The sequence below is a fragment of the Echinops telfairi genome, unplaced genomic scaffold (genome assembly GCF_000313985.2).
Source record: "Echinops telfairi isolate 266 unplaced genomic scaffold, ASM31398v2 ScPeMD7_70;HRSCAF=299, whole genome shotgun sequence".
In the NCBI taxonomy this organism is placed as follows: domain Eukaryota; kingdom Metazoa; phylum Chordata; class Mammalia; order Afrosoricida; family Tenrecidae; genus Echinops; species Echinops telfairi.
This window is the reverse complement of record NW_022103968.1, coordinates 17,294,609-17,312,678: the sequence shown is the minus strand read 5'-3', so window position 1 is coordinate 17,312,678 and position 18,070 is coordinate 17,294,609. Positions and strand designations below refer to the sequence as shown.

At 50.0% G+C, this 18,070-nt stretch overlaps 1 protein-coding gene across 1 annotated transcript; it reads left to right on the top strand.

Annotated features, from left to right (window-relative positions):
• Positions 1–1,266: 1,266 nt before the first annotated feature.
• Positions 1,267–17,775, top strand: TECTB (tectorin beta). The gene is made up of 10 exons (XM_004700925.2): positions 1,267–1,342; positions 1,925–2,115; positions 3,876–4,018; positions 4,124–4,196; positions 8,915–9,018; positions 9,154–9,237; positions 12,821–12,983; positions 14,952–15,024; positions 16,434–16,466; positions 17,726–17,775. Exons 1-10 carry the CDS (start codon positions 1,267–1,269, stop codon positions 17,773–17,775), a joined length of 990 nt encoding a protein of 329 aa, XP_004700982.1.
• The last annotated feature ends 295 nt before the right edge of the window (positions 17,776–18,070 follow it).

Here is an 18,070-nt window from a genome sequence, read left to right as displayed (position 1 = left end):
GGCACAGTGCACTATTCGTTGGGCTACTAACCACAGGTTAGCAGTTCAGCTCCAGCAGCCGCTCCTCGGGTGAAAGATGAGACTGACCCCTCTTATAAAAAGTCAGAGTCACACAAATCAAAAGGGGCAGTTCTACTCGGTCCCAGGGGTTCACTGTGAGTCAGAATCCAAACCATGGCAGTGGGCTTGGGGGTCAATACAATAGGTTCTCCATCGATAAGAGACCTTTTCCAGTAAGCACAGAAACTCAAACAACCCCTTGACTTTCTCAATTTCCGCTGATATCGGCCCCCACATACATCTGGAACTTTCCCCGAGCAGCCTTTTGCCTGCATCTTCGGAGGGACCTTGTTGGAAACGCAGGACTAGAATTGGAAGAGACCTTTTCCAAGTTTGACACGACTGCACAGGGAGGCTGAGACAGCGCTCGGTACACAGAGGGTCTGCCATCGGAAGTAAGTGGTGTTTTCAAGAGAAGCTCTAGACATCTGAGTTTATTTTAAAGTATGGAAGAAAACAAACTGTGAAAATATTCGCATGGGCACAAGTAACCTGTTTGCTGTACCAGGTAAAGAGAGAGGCTCCTTCTGCCCCAATGGGAGGCAGCCTGCAAGTCAAAGTAAGAAAGCAAGAGTCACAGAGAGACCTGGGAGACATCGTTTGCCTCTCATCGGAGTTAGTTTTTGTACAAGGGGAAAAAAATTCCAATTATTATTCTAATCCTGATTGGAGCAGTTTAAAAAAAAACAAACTGTTTCTCCTATTCTGCGAGGTCAAAAGAATGAGACTCAAGGGGCCGTAACTGAGCTGTCCCCTGGATGATTATGCAAGCCCCCCTTTCGCGGCTCCCCCGGGTGGATAATGCAGGCTCCCTGTGGTTTATCTGGGAGTTTCTTTTACACGCTGGACTATATAAAGCCAAGCGAGGGCTGGGGCTGAAGATGTGAGAAGCATCCGCGTCCACAGCGTCCACAGACCAGAGATGATGAAGCAATCGGGCACTTGAGCGACCTTCTCAGCCACTGACGCGCCCAGGGGTAAGAGCCCCATTTCTTGGGTTGGCTGGGATCGGGGGACAGACAACATTGTCCCACCTCCCTTGGACATGTCCCCAGAAAAATTGTGTGTGTGTTGTGTCCTCACCCTTGTTCTTCACACTTCACTTGGGGTTCTCATTTAGAAAGAGCAAGACTTGGGCCCTGGCTGGACCGTGACCATCTGCCAGCTTGGTGTGGCCACCCAGCGTGGACAGGCTTCTGCGGAGCAATGAGGATGAGGGCTTTGGTCCTGTTGGCCGTCTTTGCAGAGGCCTCGGCGAGATCATGCACGCCTAATAAAGCAGGTATGTCCCGGCGCCCTTCCGGTTCCTAGAAAGGCCAGTTTCTGGGAGCTTCTTTTTGCGAAGCTGGGAGCTCTGTGCTCACCTTGTTACAAAAACGCAATAATGTAGCCCAGAAGCCACCAAAGTCCCCAGGTCAGGCTGTTCGTATAAGACGCAAAAAAAGGCAAAAAACTGTACTTAGAAAAATTATACACACATGCACACACACATACACTCATATATTCATCCATTTCACGTTTTCTATTAGATGTTGGATTGGGGCCCTGCGCCATCAGGCGGCGTAGTGCATAAAACAGAGACCTTTATAGGTTTGGTGCTCATTTTCATGGGCATTTGCAAAACAACAGACACGCTGTAGTAACATGTGTGCACATGTATACAACACATCCTGTCTGACGTGTCACAGACAGACTTCTTCAAAGAGAGCTAAAGCTGAAGGTCCAGTTCCCATGGCTGCCATCTCAAGAGAACGTGCGTCAGAGCAGTGGAGGTTTGCAGGGTCAGGGTGGCGGAAAGCCAGTGCTCTCCAGGCAGAGGGGAGGGGGCACCACCTCTGACCCCTGACTCGTGTGCCCTTTCCAGATGTCATCCTCGTGTTTTGTTACCCTAAAACCATCATCACTAAGATCCCCGAGTGCCCCTACGGATGGGAAGTGCATCAACTGGCCCTCGGAGGGCTGTGTTACAATGGGGTCCACGAAGGAGGCTACTACCAGTTTGTAATCCCAGATCTGTCGCCTAAAAACAAGTCCTACTGTGGAACGCAGTCCGAGGTAAGGCCAGGCCACACAATGCAGAGTCGCGTACCACATGACAACTGCGCTCAAAAGTCAGTGACCACCCTTGATAGGACTCAGAATTCACCATTTTTCTTTTGAAAGTCAATCAGGATTCCCAAATTCTCTGGGATATGAGTTATAGTCCACCCCCACCCCCTTTTCTTTTTAAAGAGTTTTACTGAGATATAATTAGCATATCATACAATTCAATCATGCCATCCTATTCAATCACATCACCACAAGCAACTTTAGGACATTTTCTTCCTTCTTGTCCCCATTGCTACTGACTCCCCGTTTCCCCCCAATCGCCCCTTCCTTGCCTCCCACCCCCACCCAGGTAATCATCCCGGTACTGTGTCCACAGATCCACCCAATAGGAGTACTATTTAAATTCCTCCCCTCTGCCTGCTTTAGATGATTCTTGGATATCAATATTATCCTCCTACTCCTCGCCCCACCCTCCGTGTCGCTGGGTGGGGCTATAAGTTATCTTCCATTGGCTACTAACTAAAAGGTGAGAGGTGCAAGTCCTCTCAAAGGCACTTGGAAGGAAGACTTGTTGGTCTTCAAAAGAACAACCAATGCTGAACCCCCATCCCCCTACCCCCATGGAGCTGTGTGACGCTGACACACAGGGGCTGCCATGAGGCAAGTTGCCTTGACAGCAACTGGTTCACTTTCTGTTGACGTCGGCTAAGTCCCTCACCTGCTGTTGGGTCGAACCAAGTTCACCACCCCCTCCCCCCCACCCCCCACCCCACTCCCCCGCTTCTCGTGCCTCAGCAAGAGCTCACTAATTACCATTTTCTGGGGTGGGTGGGATGTCCTCTGTCCCCAGCACTTTGAAGTGGCGAGAAAGTGAATGTTGGAAGAGCATTTTAAGTCAGAGACCAAAGCGGGACACAGTTCATAAGGTGATCCTAAAAAGGACATGGAGTCAGAGCACTAAAGGAACCAAAGACAGCATCTCTTGCTAAGTACCGTTGTGTTACGGAAGAGGAAAGTTTGACCTCTGATAAAGTGTCTAGTTCCGTTCCCAGAACCGGGGCCACAGTCACACAAGGCTTGGTCTTCTGAGATCCAGCCTCCTGTTGCTTCTGGTCTGATAGGTCTCAGAAGCGGAGACCAAAAACATTTCTAGTATGCCCCCTCTTCCTAAAAGTCCCACAAGGATTCAGTGGTTGAGTGGGAAGAGTCCTAGGCCTGCTTAACAAAACGCATACTTTCTTTGAGCATCCGAATAGGATGGACAGGAAATTCCCTTTACAGTCTGGGGTAGACATTTAAGACCCCTTGCAGCCCTACTGGTCTATGATTCCAGAGTCCAACTAGTCTGGAAAGATCATCTCAGAAATAGTGTCCCCTGGTGAGAACAGAGGACCAGACAGTAGCCATGCTACAACTAGGAGGCAGGTGAAGGCATTCACTTGGATACTTGGGCCAGGGAAATAGAATATCTTTCACTGGTCCTTTTTAATCAGAAACCAAATGCATATGTGGATTTGTGTGTGTGTGTGTGTGTGTGTGTGTGTACTGCATTCAGCTTAGATTATTTTAAATAATCTTGGCTGACTCAAGAGCTCTGCAAGTATTTTCAGTTCACACTTAAGAACAAGAGAAAAGGGCTGCTACCAATAGCAGATATCCATGACTCCCTTTCGGACTTTCTCCCAAGTTATCACGTGCTTTTTCCCTAACCTTCCTTTGCATCGTGGGCCATGGAACTACCCGAACTGCCTTCTTCCTTTCTGCAGTACAAGCCCCCCATCTACCATTTCTACAGCCACATTGTTTCCAACGACAGCACAGTCATCGTGAAGAACCAGCCCGTGAACTACTCCTTCTCCTGCACCTACCACTCCACCTACCTGGTGAACCAGGCTGCCTTTGACCAGAGGTAAGACGCTCTGTGGAGAGGAGGGCTGGCTGCCTGTGTGTGTCTTGCAGTCCCTGCCAACCAGGCATGTTTCAGTCCTTATGCAAAATTCTCTCCCCTTTTCAGAGTGGCCACTGTTCACGTGAAGAACGGGAGCATGGGCACATTTGAAAGCCAATTGTCTCTCAACTTCTACACTGTAAGTGGCCTCCAGGTTTCTTTCACTGTCCTCTGGCCTTTCCAGGAGATGATGGGACCCTTCGGTGGGATTTGGGTACAGAGTCTCATTCTCAAATTCAGGTTGAGATGTAAGCTTTAGTCTAGCTTTAAACCATTTTCTACTCTCGATACGGCAAGAAGTCAGATCCAGAGGCTGGGTAGAACAATTGAAAGATGCCATGAAGCAATAAAGCCAAACTTTCCCATCTTACTGATAAGAAAAATAGAGTCTAAGGAAATCTCATGATGCACCCAAGGTCCAGAGACAAGATAACAGTCAGTGTTTCTCACTCGTAATCAATAGGAGGTTCTAAGACAGCGCCCTCTAGAGCTTTGTATTTAGGATCTAGTTCTTACTAAGACGTTGGGTATCCCCTATAGAGCTTCCTGCCCGAGACAGGGCAACGGTGTGCGTTTGGGGATGGCCACTGATGCCTTAGTTGGTGTATGTGACTTATGTTGATTTCTAAGTTAAAGGCACACTTGGGCCTCTCTCGAGATGAAATGTTCCAGAGAAACTAGATATGCAATGGCTGTTCCCCTAGCTGCCCACCGATATAGATGGGGGGTGGGGGTGGGTAGGTGAGGGGAGTGCTTAGATCTGAAACCCGGAGCTTCCAGTGAGGAGGCGTGTGCTCAGAGGTACTGGCTTGCCCAGCTGGCAAGGGGTGGATGGAGGCAGAAATAGAAATCTTGATATGGACTATTAAGACAGGGAGAGGTTTCCTCAGGGAAAGCACTTTATACTAGCAGGGACTGACTTTCAGCTTCCTGAGCTGTGTTACGTGCTCCCCAGAAGCTATTCACCCTGCTGAACTCAGAAGGCGCACTAGAAGGATACTAGAATAACCTCTTCCATTGCCTACATCTAGGACGACGTCTCTTAACCCTAGTGTCTTGGCTTTTTATGCAAATGAACATCCCATAATGGTGGTGAAGCTTAAGGTTCCAGGTCCCTCACTCTTAGAGGCTCCTTTGAAAGCCCTCTGTCTGGTCCCCAGAAGAGTTGCTCTTTTGATAAAGAGGGTTCCCCAAATGGTATGAGGTAACCCAGAACCCAAACTCGCTGACACTGAGGCCGCTCTGACTCATGGTGGTGCTGTAGGAGAGAGGAGAACCCTGCCTCGACCCCCATGGTGGCTCCCAAGGCAGTGGATCTTTACAGAAGCAGACCGCCACATCTGTCTCCCACGGAGCACTCTGTGGGCTCAAAGTGCCAATCTCTCTGCTGTCTGTCAAGTGCCTAACTACTGCCTGCCCAAACTCCTGGGTAAGCTTACGTGTCTCCCAAAGTCTGGATCTGCCCTTCACCACACAACCCTCGCGGTGAGGTCCTTAGAGCAGGAGTCCTGTGCAGCTTCTTAATCTATAATCGGAGTGAGTAAATACAGTGTGGCACTGCAAGTTCATCACAGGATGCTGACACTACCGCAGGGACTGATGAAGGCTGTCCAGAGAAAAGAATAGACATCCCCCACATTGACAAGACTCTCAGGGGACAAACTGATGACAGCCTGCCTTGACTACTGAATTCCCGTTCAGAAGTGCAAACTGGTTATTTTAACCAGATAAAATTACAGGGGTGAGTCCAGGCTGGCTTTCCCAAATCATTGAAAATGAAGAGGTACCAGGATTGTGGAAAATCACCAGCCTCCATCAACCACGTAGGCCTGAATTGAAAGGCATAGATAGCAAGCCTTTGAACTGAAGAGGAACTGTTCTCTTGTAAGAAGAATCAATTCAATGAACAATGAAGGAGGCTGGGTGCCCAAACTCCAAACTCACTGCCATCAAGTCACTTTGACTCATGGCGACCCTATCAGACAGGGTAGGACCGCCCCATTGGGTTTCCGAGGCTGCAACTGTTCACGGGAGTAGAAAGCCCTGTCTTTTCCCCAGGGAGGCTTGGTGGACTTCCGAGGATATGTCCTTGATCTGTTCTACAAAGGAAGCCGAGGCCTGCCATGGGGCCCACTGAGCACCCTCCTGGACAAAGGACCAGGGTAGAGAGAGGGCCCTGCAATGCAGCAGAGATGTCTGTATGATTCTTATTCCCACAGTGGGCGCAGTTGCCTATGGCGGCCCCAGGCCGTTGGTGTTTTTCTTCTCGGCCATTCTTCTGCTTTCACAGCATTCTTGTGGGTTTCTGAAGCCACAACTGCTCCCTGCATATATTTCCATCAAATCGCCAGGGAAAGGACCTTGCCCTACATAGCACAATGGAATCAGTGCCTGGCTAATTGCTTAGCATTCCGAGAGCCCCGAAAGCTGGGGCTTCACCCGTGTCCTGCTTCCTCCCTCTTCTCTCTCCACCCCCACCCCGCTCATTCCTGCCAAGTGCGCAGGCATGGTTTGCCCAGCACTAACTAAGCTGCTCGGACTCCCAATTCAAAATAGAGGAGGAGAGTCTGACTGACAGGGGAAGCCTAGAGCCGTGGGTCAGCAAACGAGGTCTTGCTTTCTGTTCTGCCATCTTCTAGCAGTGTGACTCGGACTTCTGTATCTCTGTATTTGTTAAATAAGAAGTTAAATCAAATAACTCTAGGAAGCACTGAGCAGAGTGGCTGACACAAGTTAAGAGCCTGAGAAAGTAGCCATTCTTCTGCTGTAGCCTTGACCCCATTTAAAGTAGAAGGACCAGAGGGTGCTGGGAGGAACTTGTAGCCAGCGTCATCACCTTTATAGAAATGAACATCTGTGGTAGAATTAGATTGACCCATACTTGATCAAAATCACACTAACTATTCCTCCTAGAGAGAAATGGGAAAGCTGGGGATGGAATACAAGCAGAGGCTAAGCAGTCAAGGCCAAAGCCATAGACTTCCAGAGTCCCAACAAAACTCAAAAGTCATCAAACTTGACCTTCCACTCAAAGACGGGAGCCCTTTCTGTGGGACTACTAAAAGGCGGCCTTCCAGGTTCTTCCAAGGACAAGGGTATGAGTTGCGCCTGCCCATAATGGACAGATTAGCATACAAAATCTGCCGCCCTGAGTACCTGTCCACTGGTTCTTGTTGGTCTTTGGGAACCATGCCATATCATTATGTGACTGACAATCCTACAACCACTGCAAGACAACTACCACCTCCGCTCTTTCCCAAGATAAACATGTGCGTGTGGCTGGAGGTCCAGTCACCATCGTATCATTCCTCCCTGCCTGGAGCCATCGCTTTGCTCATCACTATCTCCCATTGAGCTCGTGAGCGAAAGCAACGTGTAGATCTTTTCCACAGGAGCGCCTGTGACAAGTTGGGGCATATCTCGTCCCTAACTTGTGTCACTAGCTAGTCGGGACTCAACCGTTTTGTGAGGTGAAGGCGTCAGAAGGCATGGCTTTGACCACCTTAAAAACATCTCTCTGAGGTTGATAAAAGCAAAGGGGTTTTCCATTTTCCAGATGGACGCCCCACAGGCTGACTTGCCAAGAGCGGGTCTCAAGTGAATGACAGAACTAGGGGCATCCCAGGACGCTTGTCATTTGTTGAGATGCTTTTGTCTCTGGACAATAAACACAGAGAGTAGTTGATGGTCATTCCCGGAGCTGCGTGAACCTAAGACTGAGCGTTGGGGGGTCAGTCAACTGAGAATGCTGCTATAATTCCTCATAACTCACCCAGAACTCCCTGATAAAGACAGCACACAGCACGCCCGTGTTTACAACCTGTCGCTTCTGTGCTAAAGTCGTGGTGAAAACTCTCCGTGGCTCACAGGGTTGACGCCACAACCCTTCTGCATCTGCCCCACTGCCTCTTTGACCTCATCTCCTGCCCCACCTGCCCCCTTCATTCACTTGCTCCCACCACTGCGGCCTCCTCCCTCTGGCTGGGCAGAGGCCCGTGCCCGTGCTTTGCCAGGCTGAAGAGTTCTTCCCTGGCTGACTCCAAGTGACTTCCTTACCACCTTCATGGCCCAGCTCGACTGTCCTGTTCTCCATGATGATTCCCGAGCCACCACATGCAAAATTCCACTCAGCCACTTCTGACACTTCGTCTGTTTTCCCTGATCTATCACTTTAATCTTTTTTCGGTATAACATATAATGTTCTATAGCTTCTAGCTTCCATAGTCTAGCCTACCTAACATATTATCTACTTTACTTGCTTTTGATTGTCTGTCCCTCTGCTAGAATGCCAGGTTGTTGAAGACAGAGACCTTTGCTTTGCTCACCAACCTGTCCCAAGTGACAGAATATCCTGATGCAGAGAATTTCCCAAGACTCCGAAGAGTGCCTGACAGGATGTGCTCAATAACATATGGTTCTGATTTTCTTTGGTCAATGTGCTGGGAACCAGAGAATAAGCTCTCTAACCCGGGCTGAATTTGGCTCAGATGATACACGTAGGTGAACAAGCCCTTAGGCCCCAAGCCTTGGGGTGACTCACTGGAGCACACTGACTCGGCACTCTTGGATTCCATTTGCTTCTGTTGGTCAAATCTTGTTCCTTGTTGGCCAAGAGAAGACAAGACATACAGTGTGTGTCTCATCAGCACCAAGAGATCGAGAACACGGTGAGCCCTGTCCCCTCGGAGAAGGTACCAACATCGTGGGAGGGACAGCTTCCTAGGATCTGCAGGGTCTCTCATACTTATCCCCTTGAATAGACTCCCACCCCCACCCAATGCCCATTCATCTGCTTCTGCTGGACTCTACCGCTTAGTCTGAGAATCCGTAATGCCCGTTGTCAATTTCCTTCCCAAGAATGCCAAGTTCTCCACTAAGAAGGAAGTCCCCTTTGTGCTGGAAACTTCAGAAATCGGTTCAGATCTTTTTGCGGGAGTAGAAGCCAAAGGGTTAAGCGTTCGGTAAGTCCGCTCCTCCCATTTTAATCTTTTTAAACATAAAGAATGGTGCAAAGACTAACTAACCGGGAGTCAGTTTGCTTCTCAGCAGAAGATTCTCAGACTCTATGTGACATCGTTGTTTTGCTTTTGCCCCAGGTTTAAGGTGGTGCTGAACAGCTGCTGGGCCACACCCTCGGCTGATTTCATGTATCCCTTACAGTGGCAGCTGATCAACAAGGGGTAGGTACTCCTCCCTGGAGGCTCCGGTGTATCCATAGCAACCTTGCTCTGCCTGAGACCCGGCAGGGTCAGGCCAGGGAAGGTCTGTGTTTCCAGGCTTAGTACTAATGAAGAGACCATTGTGTAATACTGTCCAGGCATCAGACATTGCTCTGGGAGCTTTATCATGCATTAACTCATTTCCGTCTTACAAGAAGGTATTATCATTGTCATCCTCATTTTACAGATGAGGAAACCGAAGCACTAAAACAAAACAAAGAAAACCCCTAAACCCACTGCCATTGAGTCAATTCCAACTCACAGCAACTCTATAGGACCCGGTTGGTTTCCAAGACTGTAATTCTTTACAGGAGTAAAGCCTCGTCTTTCTTCCATGGAGTGGCTAGTGGTTTTGAACGGTGGACCTTGTGGACAGTGACACACTCCTAATCCACTGTGCCACTAGACTCCTAAACTGAGGGACAGGAGATGTTAAGGAAGGTTACATGGTGTGTGCCTTTGTGGGATTGATGATAGGTTCAAATCCAGTCACTGGGACACCAGAACTGGGATACCGAATAATTAGATCACCCTTCAAAAGCTTCGCACACAGCGTCGTCCACATTCAATTCACTTTAAATAGTATCGTTTTCATGTTTGATTCAGGATAATGGGGAGCTCTTAAAAGTTTAGAGAGGAGGACTGGTATACTGCCACTGCACGAAAGGAAGGTCATTCTGGAAGTCATGTGCAGGAGAGTTTAGAGTCTGTATATGAAGGAGGAATGAGCAGTGCAGAGACTGTGGAAACTCCTGAGGCAAAAGGTAATAAGACCAGAGCTGAGGCTGTAGCCAAGTGAAAGGAAAGAAGGTAAGAACCGTGGAGGAGAAACTTCTACAGCTTATTTCTTCTTCAGATAAAAATGTGTTAATTACTTATGGTGTGGAAGGAAGTACTGAGTAAGTAGTTGGAGGAATATCTAGCTATGTCTCATCTATCTGTCTATCTGTCCAGGTATGTCCCAGATAGCATTGAGATTGTGAGCCTGTGTATTGTTATGACAAAGGAATTGTAATTTGTGTCAGCTGTTGGAGACAAGGAATTCTGGATAAGAGAGCATGGAATCATAGAGTTCAGGATTGGACATGGTGGACTTCTGGATGTGATTGTCCAAGAAGCCCTTCAAATAGCAACTTTGCAAAACCGAGAAGAGTTTTAGCACAGATCACATCAAATAAAGAGGAGGCCTTTCCCCAAAGCAAAGCAGATCAACGTGCAGGGTCATTGCTAGGATTCACTAAGGCCACGTTGGGGCCAAGGCCAGAGACAGGTAGATAATCAAGCTGGAGACTGTAAGTAGTTATTTGTATGTCACAAACATTGATAAGTACACCGTGTGTGCCAGCCCTGCTCCCTAGCTCCCTACGGAGGTAAGTGTGTGTGCTTGCTTCACTTCCATCATTGAATGATTCCCTCGGCTCTGCTGACAAGGGTACAATCAAATGCCTTCAGGGACTGATTGACCTGGGACTAGATTGACTCTCAGCTATGGGGTCTTCTCACAGGTAAGAGCCATACAAAGAAAGGCTTCTGCCTGACCCGAGTCATTGCCTTGTGGGAATTCTGGTGGTGTCCCCCCTGACAGATGTATCATATGGGAGAAGAAGCAATGGCTTTGGGGGAGTTGAGGCAAGTCATCCTCAAACTCTAGTGTGCACGTGAATTACCTTGAGTGACTGAAACAGCGAGGGCTCCTGTCAACCCACTGAGTCAGAAGGGTTCCAGGAGGAACCTGGGCCTCTTCATTCAAGCATAGTCAAATGAGGTGAATGATATCTACATATGTGTGTCTAGATATTTATATATATAAACATAGATTACATAAATATATGTAAGTAGGGTCTGCCTCACTTGGTCGCTAGGAGACAGGATCAACTCGGAGCTGTGAGTGAGTTTTCTCAAGCAAGCAATACCTTAACACGTGCACAAAGGCCACAGCCAAAGAGGGGAATTGGAAAGCCACTCCCACAACGGTCAAGAAGCTTTATGTTCCCATGGGCCACTTGGGAGGAACCCCAGTTTTCTAAGCACACCCCACGATGTGCTTGCTGCTGCTGCCATTGGTTGTGGTGAGTCCGTTGCAGTTCCTGGTGAGCCCCTGAGTGCAAGAGCAGAGCTTCCCTGGAGACTTTCCCAGAGTGTGACCTGTTGGAAGTAGGTCACCAGGCCTGTCTTCCAAGGTACCTCTGGGTAGGTTTGAAGTGCCAACCTTCCGGCTAACGGCCAAATGGTTAACCATGTGCGTCACCCCAGACCCATCTAGAGAGATCAAGTAGATATATTTTCAGGCATGTCCGTGTGCACATGCATACACAAAGTAGCATGACTAGCTCAAAGGTTGACCCTGTTTGGGGAAGGAGACTCGTGCAGCAGTGGTGTGAAAGCCTCACTTCGAGAGCTTGTCCAGCCCAGAGATATCTGTGTCTGAGGGGCAGGTGCTGTGGCCAGGGCCAACAGGCAGCGGTATCAAGAGCCCGAGGTCTGCCCGTGACTTGCTTCCTCCCTCAGTCCCCACCCCAACAAAGGTCCGCTTACATGATTTTCCACTGGCTGACACCAGGCCTGGGGCACTCTGGCTGCTTGAAGCTATTTCAAGGACTAGTGTCTTGAGTTCACCCCAGGATCTCAGGTTTATTGATCAAACGATCCTGCAAGGGTCGTGTTTCACACATTGGAAAATATTCACAGCAGCATCAGAAGCAGGGCTGAGCGTCTGACCCCTGGTGTAGCTATTGAGCTTTGGTGATTCTTGCTCATCTCCTCCACTACCGCTCAGAGTGGACACTCTGGTTTGGGGAGAGTGGAGGTGGGCAGGGAGAGCCTGAAGGGTCTCTGGCATAACTGGGCCATTCTCTGACTCAGTATTTTGTTGAAGCTACAATTCAGTGAGAGAGCTGTTTGGGGGGAGAGGGGACATTAATTTGTTGGGGGTGGGGGGTGCTGTGATTGCTGGCGGGCGGAGAGAAGTCGGGCAGAAAGGGGGAACCCATGACAAGGATCTACATATAACCTCCTCCCTGAGGGATGGATAACAGAAAAGTGGGTGAAGGGAGACGTTGGACAGTGTAAGACATGAGGAAATAAAAATAAGTTAGAAAGAAGTTTCAAGGGTTCATGAGGGTGGGGGGAGGGGAGAGGTAGGGGGGAAATGAGGAGCTGATACCAAGGACTCAAGTAGAAAGCCAATGTTTTGAGAATGATGATGGCAACCAATGTACAAATGTGCTTGACACAATAGATGTATGTATGGATTGTGATAGAGATGTAGGAGGCTCCAATTAAAAAAAAATTTGTTGGGGGGGGGGCAGCCATGGTGCTATCCACTGCTACAGAAGTTTTTTAATCAATAGACCTCCAGATGGACTTCAACCTCCAACTTGTCAATTAGTAGCTGTGCATGGTAACTGTTTGCACCATCTGGCACCCATAAGGGAGGATACAAGCCCAAGGGGGTGTCATTGTTGTGTAGAAACTTGCCTCCAAAGCCCTTGCTTGTGGAGAAGAGGTAACACTTCCCCCCCTCCCCCAACTCCTTGTGCCTCAGCTGTCCCACGGACGAGACAGTTCTCGTGCATGAGAATGGAAAAGATCACAGGGCAACTTTCCAGTTCAACGCTTTCCGGTTCCAGAACATTCCCAAGCTCTCCAAGGTCTGGTTGCACTGTGAGACGTTCGTCTGTGACAGCGAGAAGCTCTCCTGCCCGGTGGTGAGCCCCTTTTCCGCCCCCGCAGAGCGTGTGAGCCAAGGGAGGGCAAGGGAGGGGGCAGGCAGCTGTCCTCACCTACGTGTGAATGGGTGCCAAGGGCATCCTGGAGGAGAGGGAGCTGGGCATGAGGGCAGAAGCTCCCATCCCCATCCCCACTCAATGGACAAGTGGCTCGACCTGACGCTGGTCACTTAGCCCTCTTCTTAGAGAGTGGCGATAGGTGCCAACTGTCCTTTCCTTTCTGCGAGCCATGTCAGGGGAAACGACAGCAGGCCCGGAAGCAGAAATGCTTGGAAGATGCAGAGAGCACTAAAGGAACTCCAGGTCTAGGTTGCAAGGAGGGGCTCCGGGGATCCCTAGAAGCTAGGTAGTTTTAGCTCTGGACGGGGGCCACTGGGCAAACTCAGAGAGGTGCTGCAGTAGTCTCCACATGTGCAGACGGATGGAGTGGAGCTCGTGCCTTCAGATCCCTCCCCCCATTGCCTCTCCACTCCCCCCAGCACCACACACCATGAATTCAGACAAATCCAACTACCCCTTAGAGCAGCCGTTCTCAAAGCGCAGCGGCAGCTTCCGTAACTTAGGAGACGCGCAAATTCTCAGGAACCACGCTGGACTGACTCACCGACTGACCAAGAGTCAATTCTGACTCAAAGTGGCTCTACAGGACAGAGAAGAGCTGCCCCATTGGGTTCCCAAGGTGGCGCTGCCCGGGAAGCATTGGAGTGCTAACCACAAAGGTTGCTTGTTCAATCCCACCAGCCACTTCATGGGGTAAGATGAGGCTGTCTGCTCCCATAAAGGCCTGCAGTCTCAGAAAACTTAGTTAGGGCCACTGTGATTCATAAAGAACTCTATGGCAGCCAATAATTTCTATGGAAGCAGACGGCCACATCTTTCGCCCATGGAGCTCCTGGTGTGCTGGAACCACTCACCTTTCGGTTTGCAGCTCAGCATTTAATCACTGTGTCAGCATGGCCCCTTGCTCCAGAGCAGTGTTTCACAAAGTGGGTAAACTTGGGGGATGCTGGAATGGCCGGGGTTGGGAGGAGAGCTGTGGAAGCAGATACCTACACTTTATGTTGGATAATGGGCTAAGTACAAGTGCTTCATTGCCAGGGGGTACTGACTAATCTGCTTTCTGAAAAGGAGACAGTAAGCCAAATCTGCTTGGGAACCTCTGCTCTGGACCTAGTGAACCAGAAAGTCCAGGTGGGCCCAGCCACCTGTTTATAAATAAGCTCTCCAGGTCCTCAGACGCACATCAAAGGTGGAGAACCACAGTCTCAGACACGTCATTTGCTAAACCTTCTCAGGTCTATTTGATCCAGAGACTTCAGGAAGGAGAGGCTCTGTGTTTCCACACAGGCCACCTGTCTACTCTGTGTACAGCAACAGCCCGAAGCTATGGGAGACTCTGTTCCTATCGATCTGCCTGACGGGAACGTGGTCACTTACAAGTCTGAATGGAGAAAGCCAGAGGGCACCGGGCTGGGGAAAAGATGGGGAGTCATTCCATAGTTCACCAAAGGACCCGTATGAACACTACAGCGAAAAGGAAAACCAAAGAAACAAAAGAGAACTGGGAGTAGTCTGCCAGGGGTCGCATCAAATGGTTGTGATAAGAGGAGCACACAGAAAACCTCCCTTCTCCTCAAAAGAAACAGGGTTCCTCTCGCCCCTGTCCATGGACCGCCTGCCAGCATGATTTCTCTCAGACCCCCTTTCTTTATGAGTTTGAGCCATTTATGAATGACTCCTTGTTTCCTTTCATCAAGTTGGAGCAGAGATAAAGAACCTCTCACTTGGTTACATGAAAAAACAAACAAACAAACAAACAAACAAGGTAGCTAATAACTGTTGGCTGAGTGGATATGACTATCCAGGTGGTAACTTCTTTTTTTTCCCTCTTTTTCTTCTCTCTCTCATCCTTCCCCCTGCCTCCCCCCTGTGGGGCTGGGTCTCCAGACCTGTGATAAGAGGAAGCGTCTCCTCCGGGACCAGACTGGCGGTGTCCTGGTGATGGAGCTGATTCTCCGCAGTAAGCGCCCCGTTTCCCGGATGGTTTGCATCCACTTCTGGGCTGCGTCCACAGGCACAGCTGGTTTGAGCATTTTGACCGAATTGCCAAACCACTCGTGCCTGGAGCCACAGCCTGCACCTGCTCCTGAGTCCTCTCGGCTGGGAGGGGCAGCTCATCCCAAGTTAAGGCATTGAGGTCAGTTTGTCATTCCGGAAAGTTCTATCCATGGCCTCCATGCTAAGTAAGAAGTACTGAGCTTCCAAACGGACATCGGAATAATAATAATGATGATGATAAAGAATGAGCCAGGCCCGGAATGCCAAGGCCTAGGGAAGGTCCCTGGGGAAACCAACACTGTAGCTGGTTCTGGGCTGGACACTGGGGGGTCCAGAAATCTGCAAGCCCTGTCCTTGCCATCTAGCGAAGAGGAAGATGATAGACAGCTCCTGGGAAGAGAACTGGGCATTGCCCTGGGAGTGCATCAGAGGGGGGAGTAAGGCCTGGGGAGAAGGTGGAGGGCCGTAGGAGTGACTTAGATCAGCACACCAGCTGCCACCAAATGGATTCCAACTCCTGGCGGCCCCTGTGCCAGGGTAGACCTGGGCTCCCGGCTCACTTCTCCAAGTGAATCACCAGGCCTTTCTTCCCAGGCACCTCTCCTGGCTGTGGTTGCCACCGAGTTATTTCCAACTCAGAGCAATCCTAGAGGGCAGGGTAGAACTGCCCACGGTGGGTTTCTGAGACTGTAACACTTTAAGGGAACAGAAAGCCTCACCTTTCTCCCTAGGAGGGACTGATGGCTTCAAACAGCTGACCTTGCGGGTCACAACCCAAAGTGTAACCACTATTCCACCAGGGCTCCTCTAGGTAAACACGAACCTCCAGCCCTTCAGGGTGCAGCTGAGTGCATGAACCCTTCCCCCCTCACCCCCTCCAGTTATCCTTTAAGCACAGTGATCGAACTACAGCTGAGGCGCTGCATGGTTTTGATTGGCCTACAAGTTCAAGATGGCTTGTTTTTCAACATTTTTAGGTGCTAGAAAAAAATGCAAAAGAAATGCAGTGTTTTCTACCTGCACACGCCCATCCACCAAAATGATACAGAATTAACTATCAATGTTTATGGAAAAGGTTAATTGGGCACTCCAGCACACCCAACCCCAGAGACATGCTGCGATGGTAATCCTGTGGCCCAGACAGCTGAAAACATTCACTCTCTGGTCCTTTCCAGCAAAAGCATCCCCACCCCTCCATAGAGAGCTGAAGAGGAGATGGGTGAGGCAAAGCCTTTGTACTTGCATATAGACCTTGTCCTATAGGCAGTGGGGTGGTCAGAGGTTGGTCTGGGGGAAGGTTGTATGAGAGCCATAGTAGAGTCGATTACCTTGTCTTTAACCTTCTGCCTTCTCTCTCTTTGCTCACTACAGGCAGGGGATTCTCGAGTCTTTATAGCTTCTCAGGTAAGAAAAACAGTGCCTCCGAGAAGGCCAGGGCCAACACTCAGAAAAGGCAGGTGTGTGCTTTCAAGGCAGCTTACCTTGGGCTGCAGCAAAGCCTTTCCAAATTGAAAACAGTCCTTCAGAGCACACCTGCATAAGGGGGGCAGGTACCAAAATCTTCCTCCAGCCAGCCCAGTCCTCTGAGGGAGGGGGGGGGGCTGGGCTAAAAGCAGATAGAGCAGAACTGGGGGCCGCACCCCAAGTCTCAGCAAAGCCATCACCAACTGGTTTCTCTTGGGTTTCTCCGTTTGGAGACTATGATTTGCCACGATCTGTTCATTCAACGAGCCTCTCTGGGTCCCTGCTACGGCGCTGCTACTCGTACACAGTGTGGCCTTGGGTGATGACCTCCCTCATCTGCTGCCCAGTTTTCTCTGTAAAAATGGGCTCATAATTGCCCACATCATGCATGGTTGTGGCAAAGCTTTAATGGGACAGATGAAGACCCTCGATCAAAGTCCAGCACACGGCAAATGGGTGGTAAGGGTCAGCTGGGATTCTGACGACAGCCCCAAGCACTGGTCTAGATGGGGAGGCTGCCACCATGGGTGAATGAGACACCAAGGCCGTAGAAGATAGGACTGTCTGTCGGGAGGTGGGCCTGGTTTGGCTAGCATCCAGGAAGCCTGTTTGAGGAGGACACATTTCAACCAAGACCCATAGTCAGGGTAAGACGGCTGTTTTCTGGACTCACAAGCTGAGAGGGTGCACTTAGAGCACCACATCCATTGGATGTCAATCGTAGGTCCTTATTTCCTGAGGACATTCTATATGAAAGCCCTACACTGAGACACAGATGACTCATTCCAGAGCCCCGGCCTCGGGGTGGAGCTGTCAGTCTCCGCACTGACACAACTGAAACCCCACACCCCACACCCCACTCAGTGCCGTCGATGTGATGCCCACTGATAACGACCCGATAGGACAGAGGAGAACCACCCCTGTGAGTTTCCAAAACTGTAGATCTTTACGGGAGTAGAAAGCCCCATCACTGTTCCCCAAGCAGCAGCTAGTGCTCTTGAACTGCTGACTGTACGGCTAGCAGCCTGTCTCGTAACTCGCTATGCCACCACCCCACGGGAATGCGGACTCGACTTGGTATAAAACAGAGAGTTTTGTGAATGCCCGCTGAAGACCCCTGAAAGGACTCTGGTGTGTAGTGGTCCTTGACCCTCTCGGTCCTGCATCTGAACATGTCGGCCCCTGTCCCCCGTTCACAGATGTCCTCTATCAGCTCATCGTGATGCTGGGGATTTGTGGCCTCTTCTAAAAGGTAGCCAGCCACGTCCGCAACACCACCCAGGTCAGAGGTCATCCCCACCTCTGAGGACAAGCTCAACGTTGCTGGTGCTGTGAGGAAAAAACACCCAACAGAAGACCATGCTGTGGGGGAGCAGAGACCAACTCTTTACCAAATATGCTTCCTATCAGACTTTGTGGCTTTCAATGATTGTTTTTCTTTGGTGCCCCTCTTGCTCTGATGACTTCCGGTGGCTCTTAGGTCCTCCAGTCCCCCCACCCCCTGCAGTTGGGCGGCTGAACATGCTTAAGTAAGCCTTTCCATA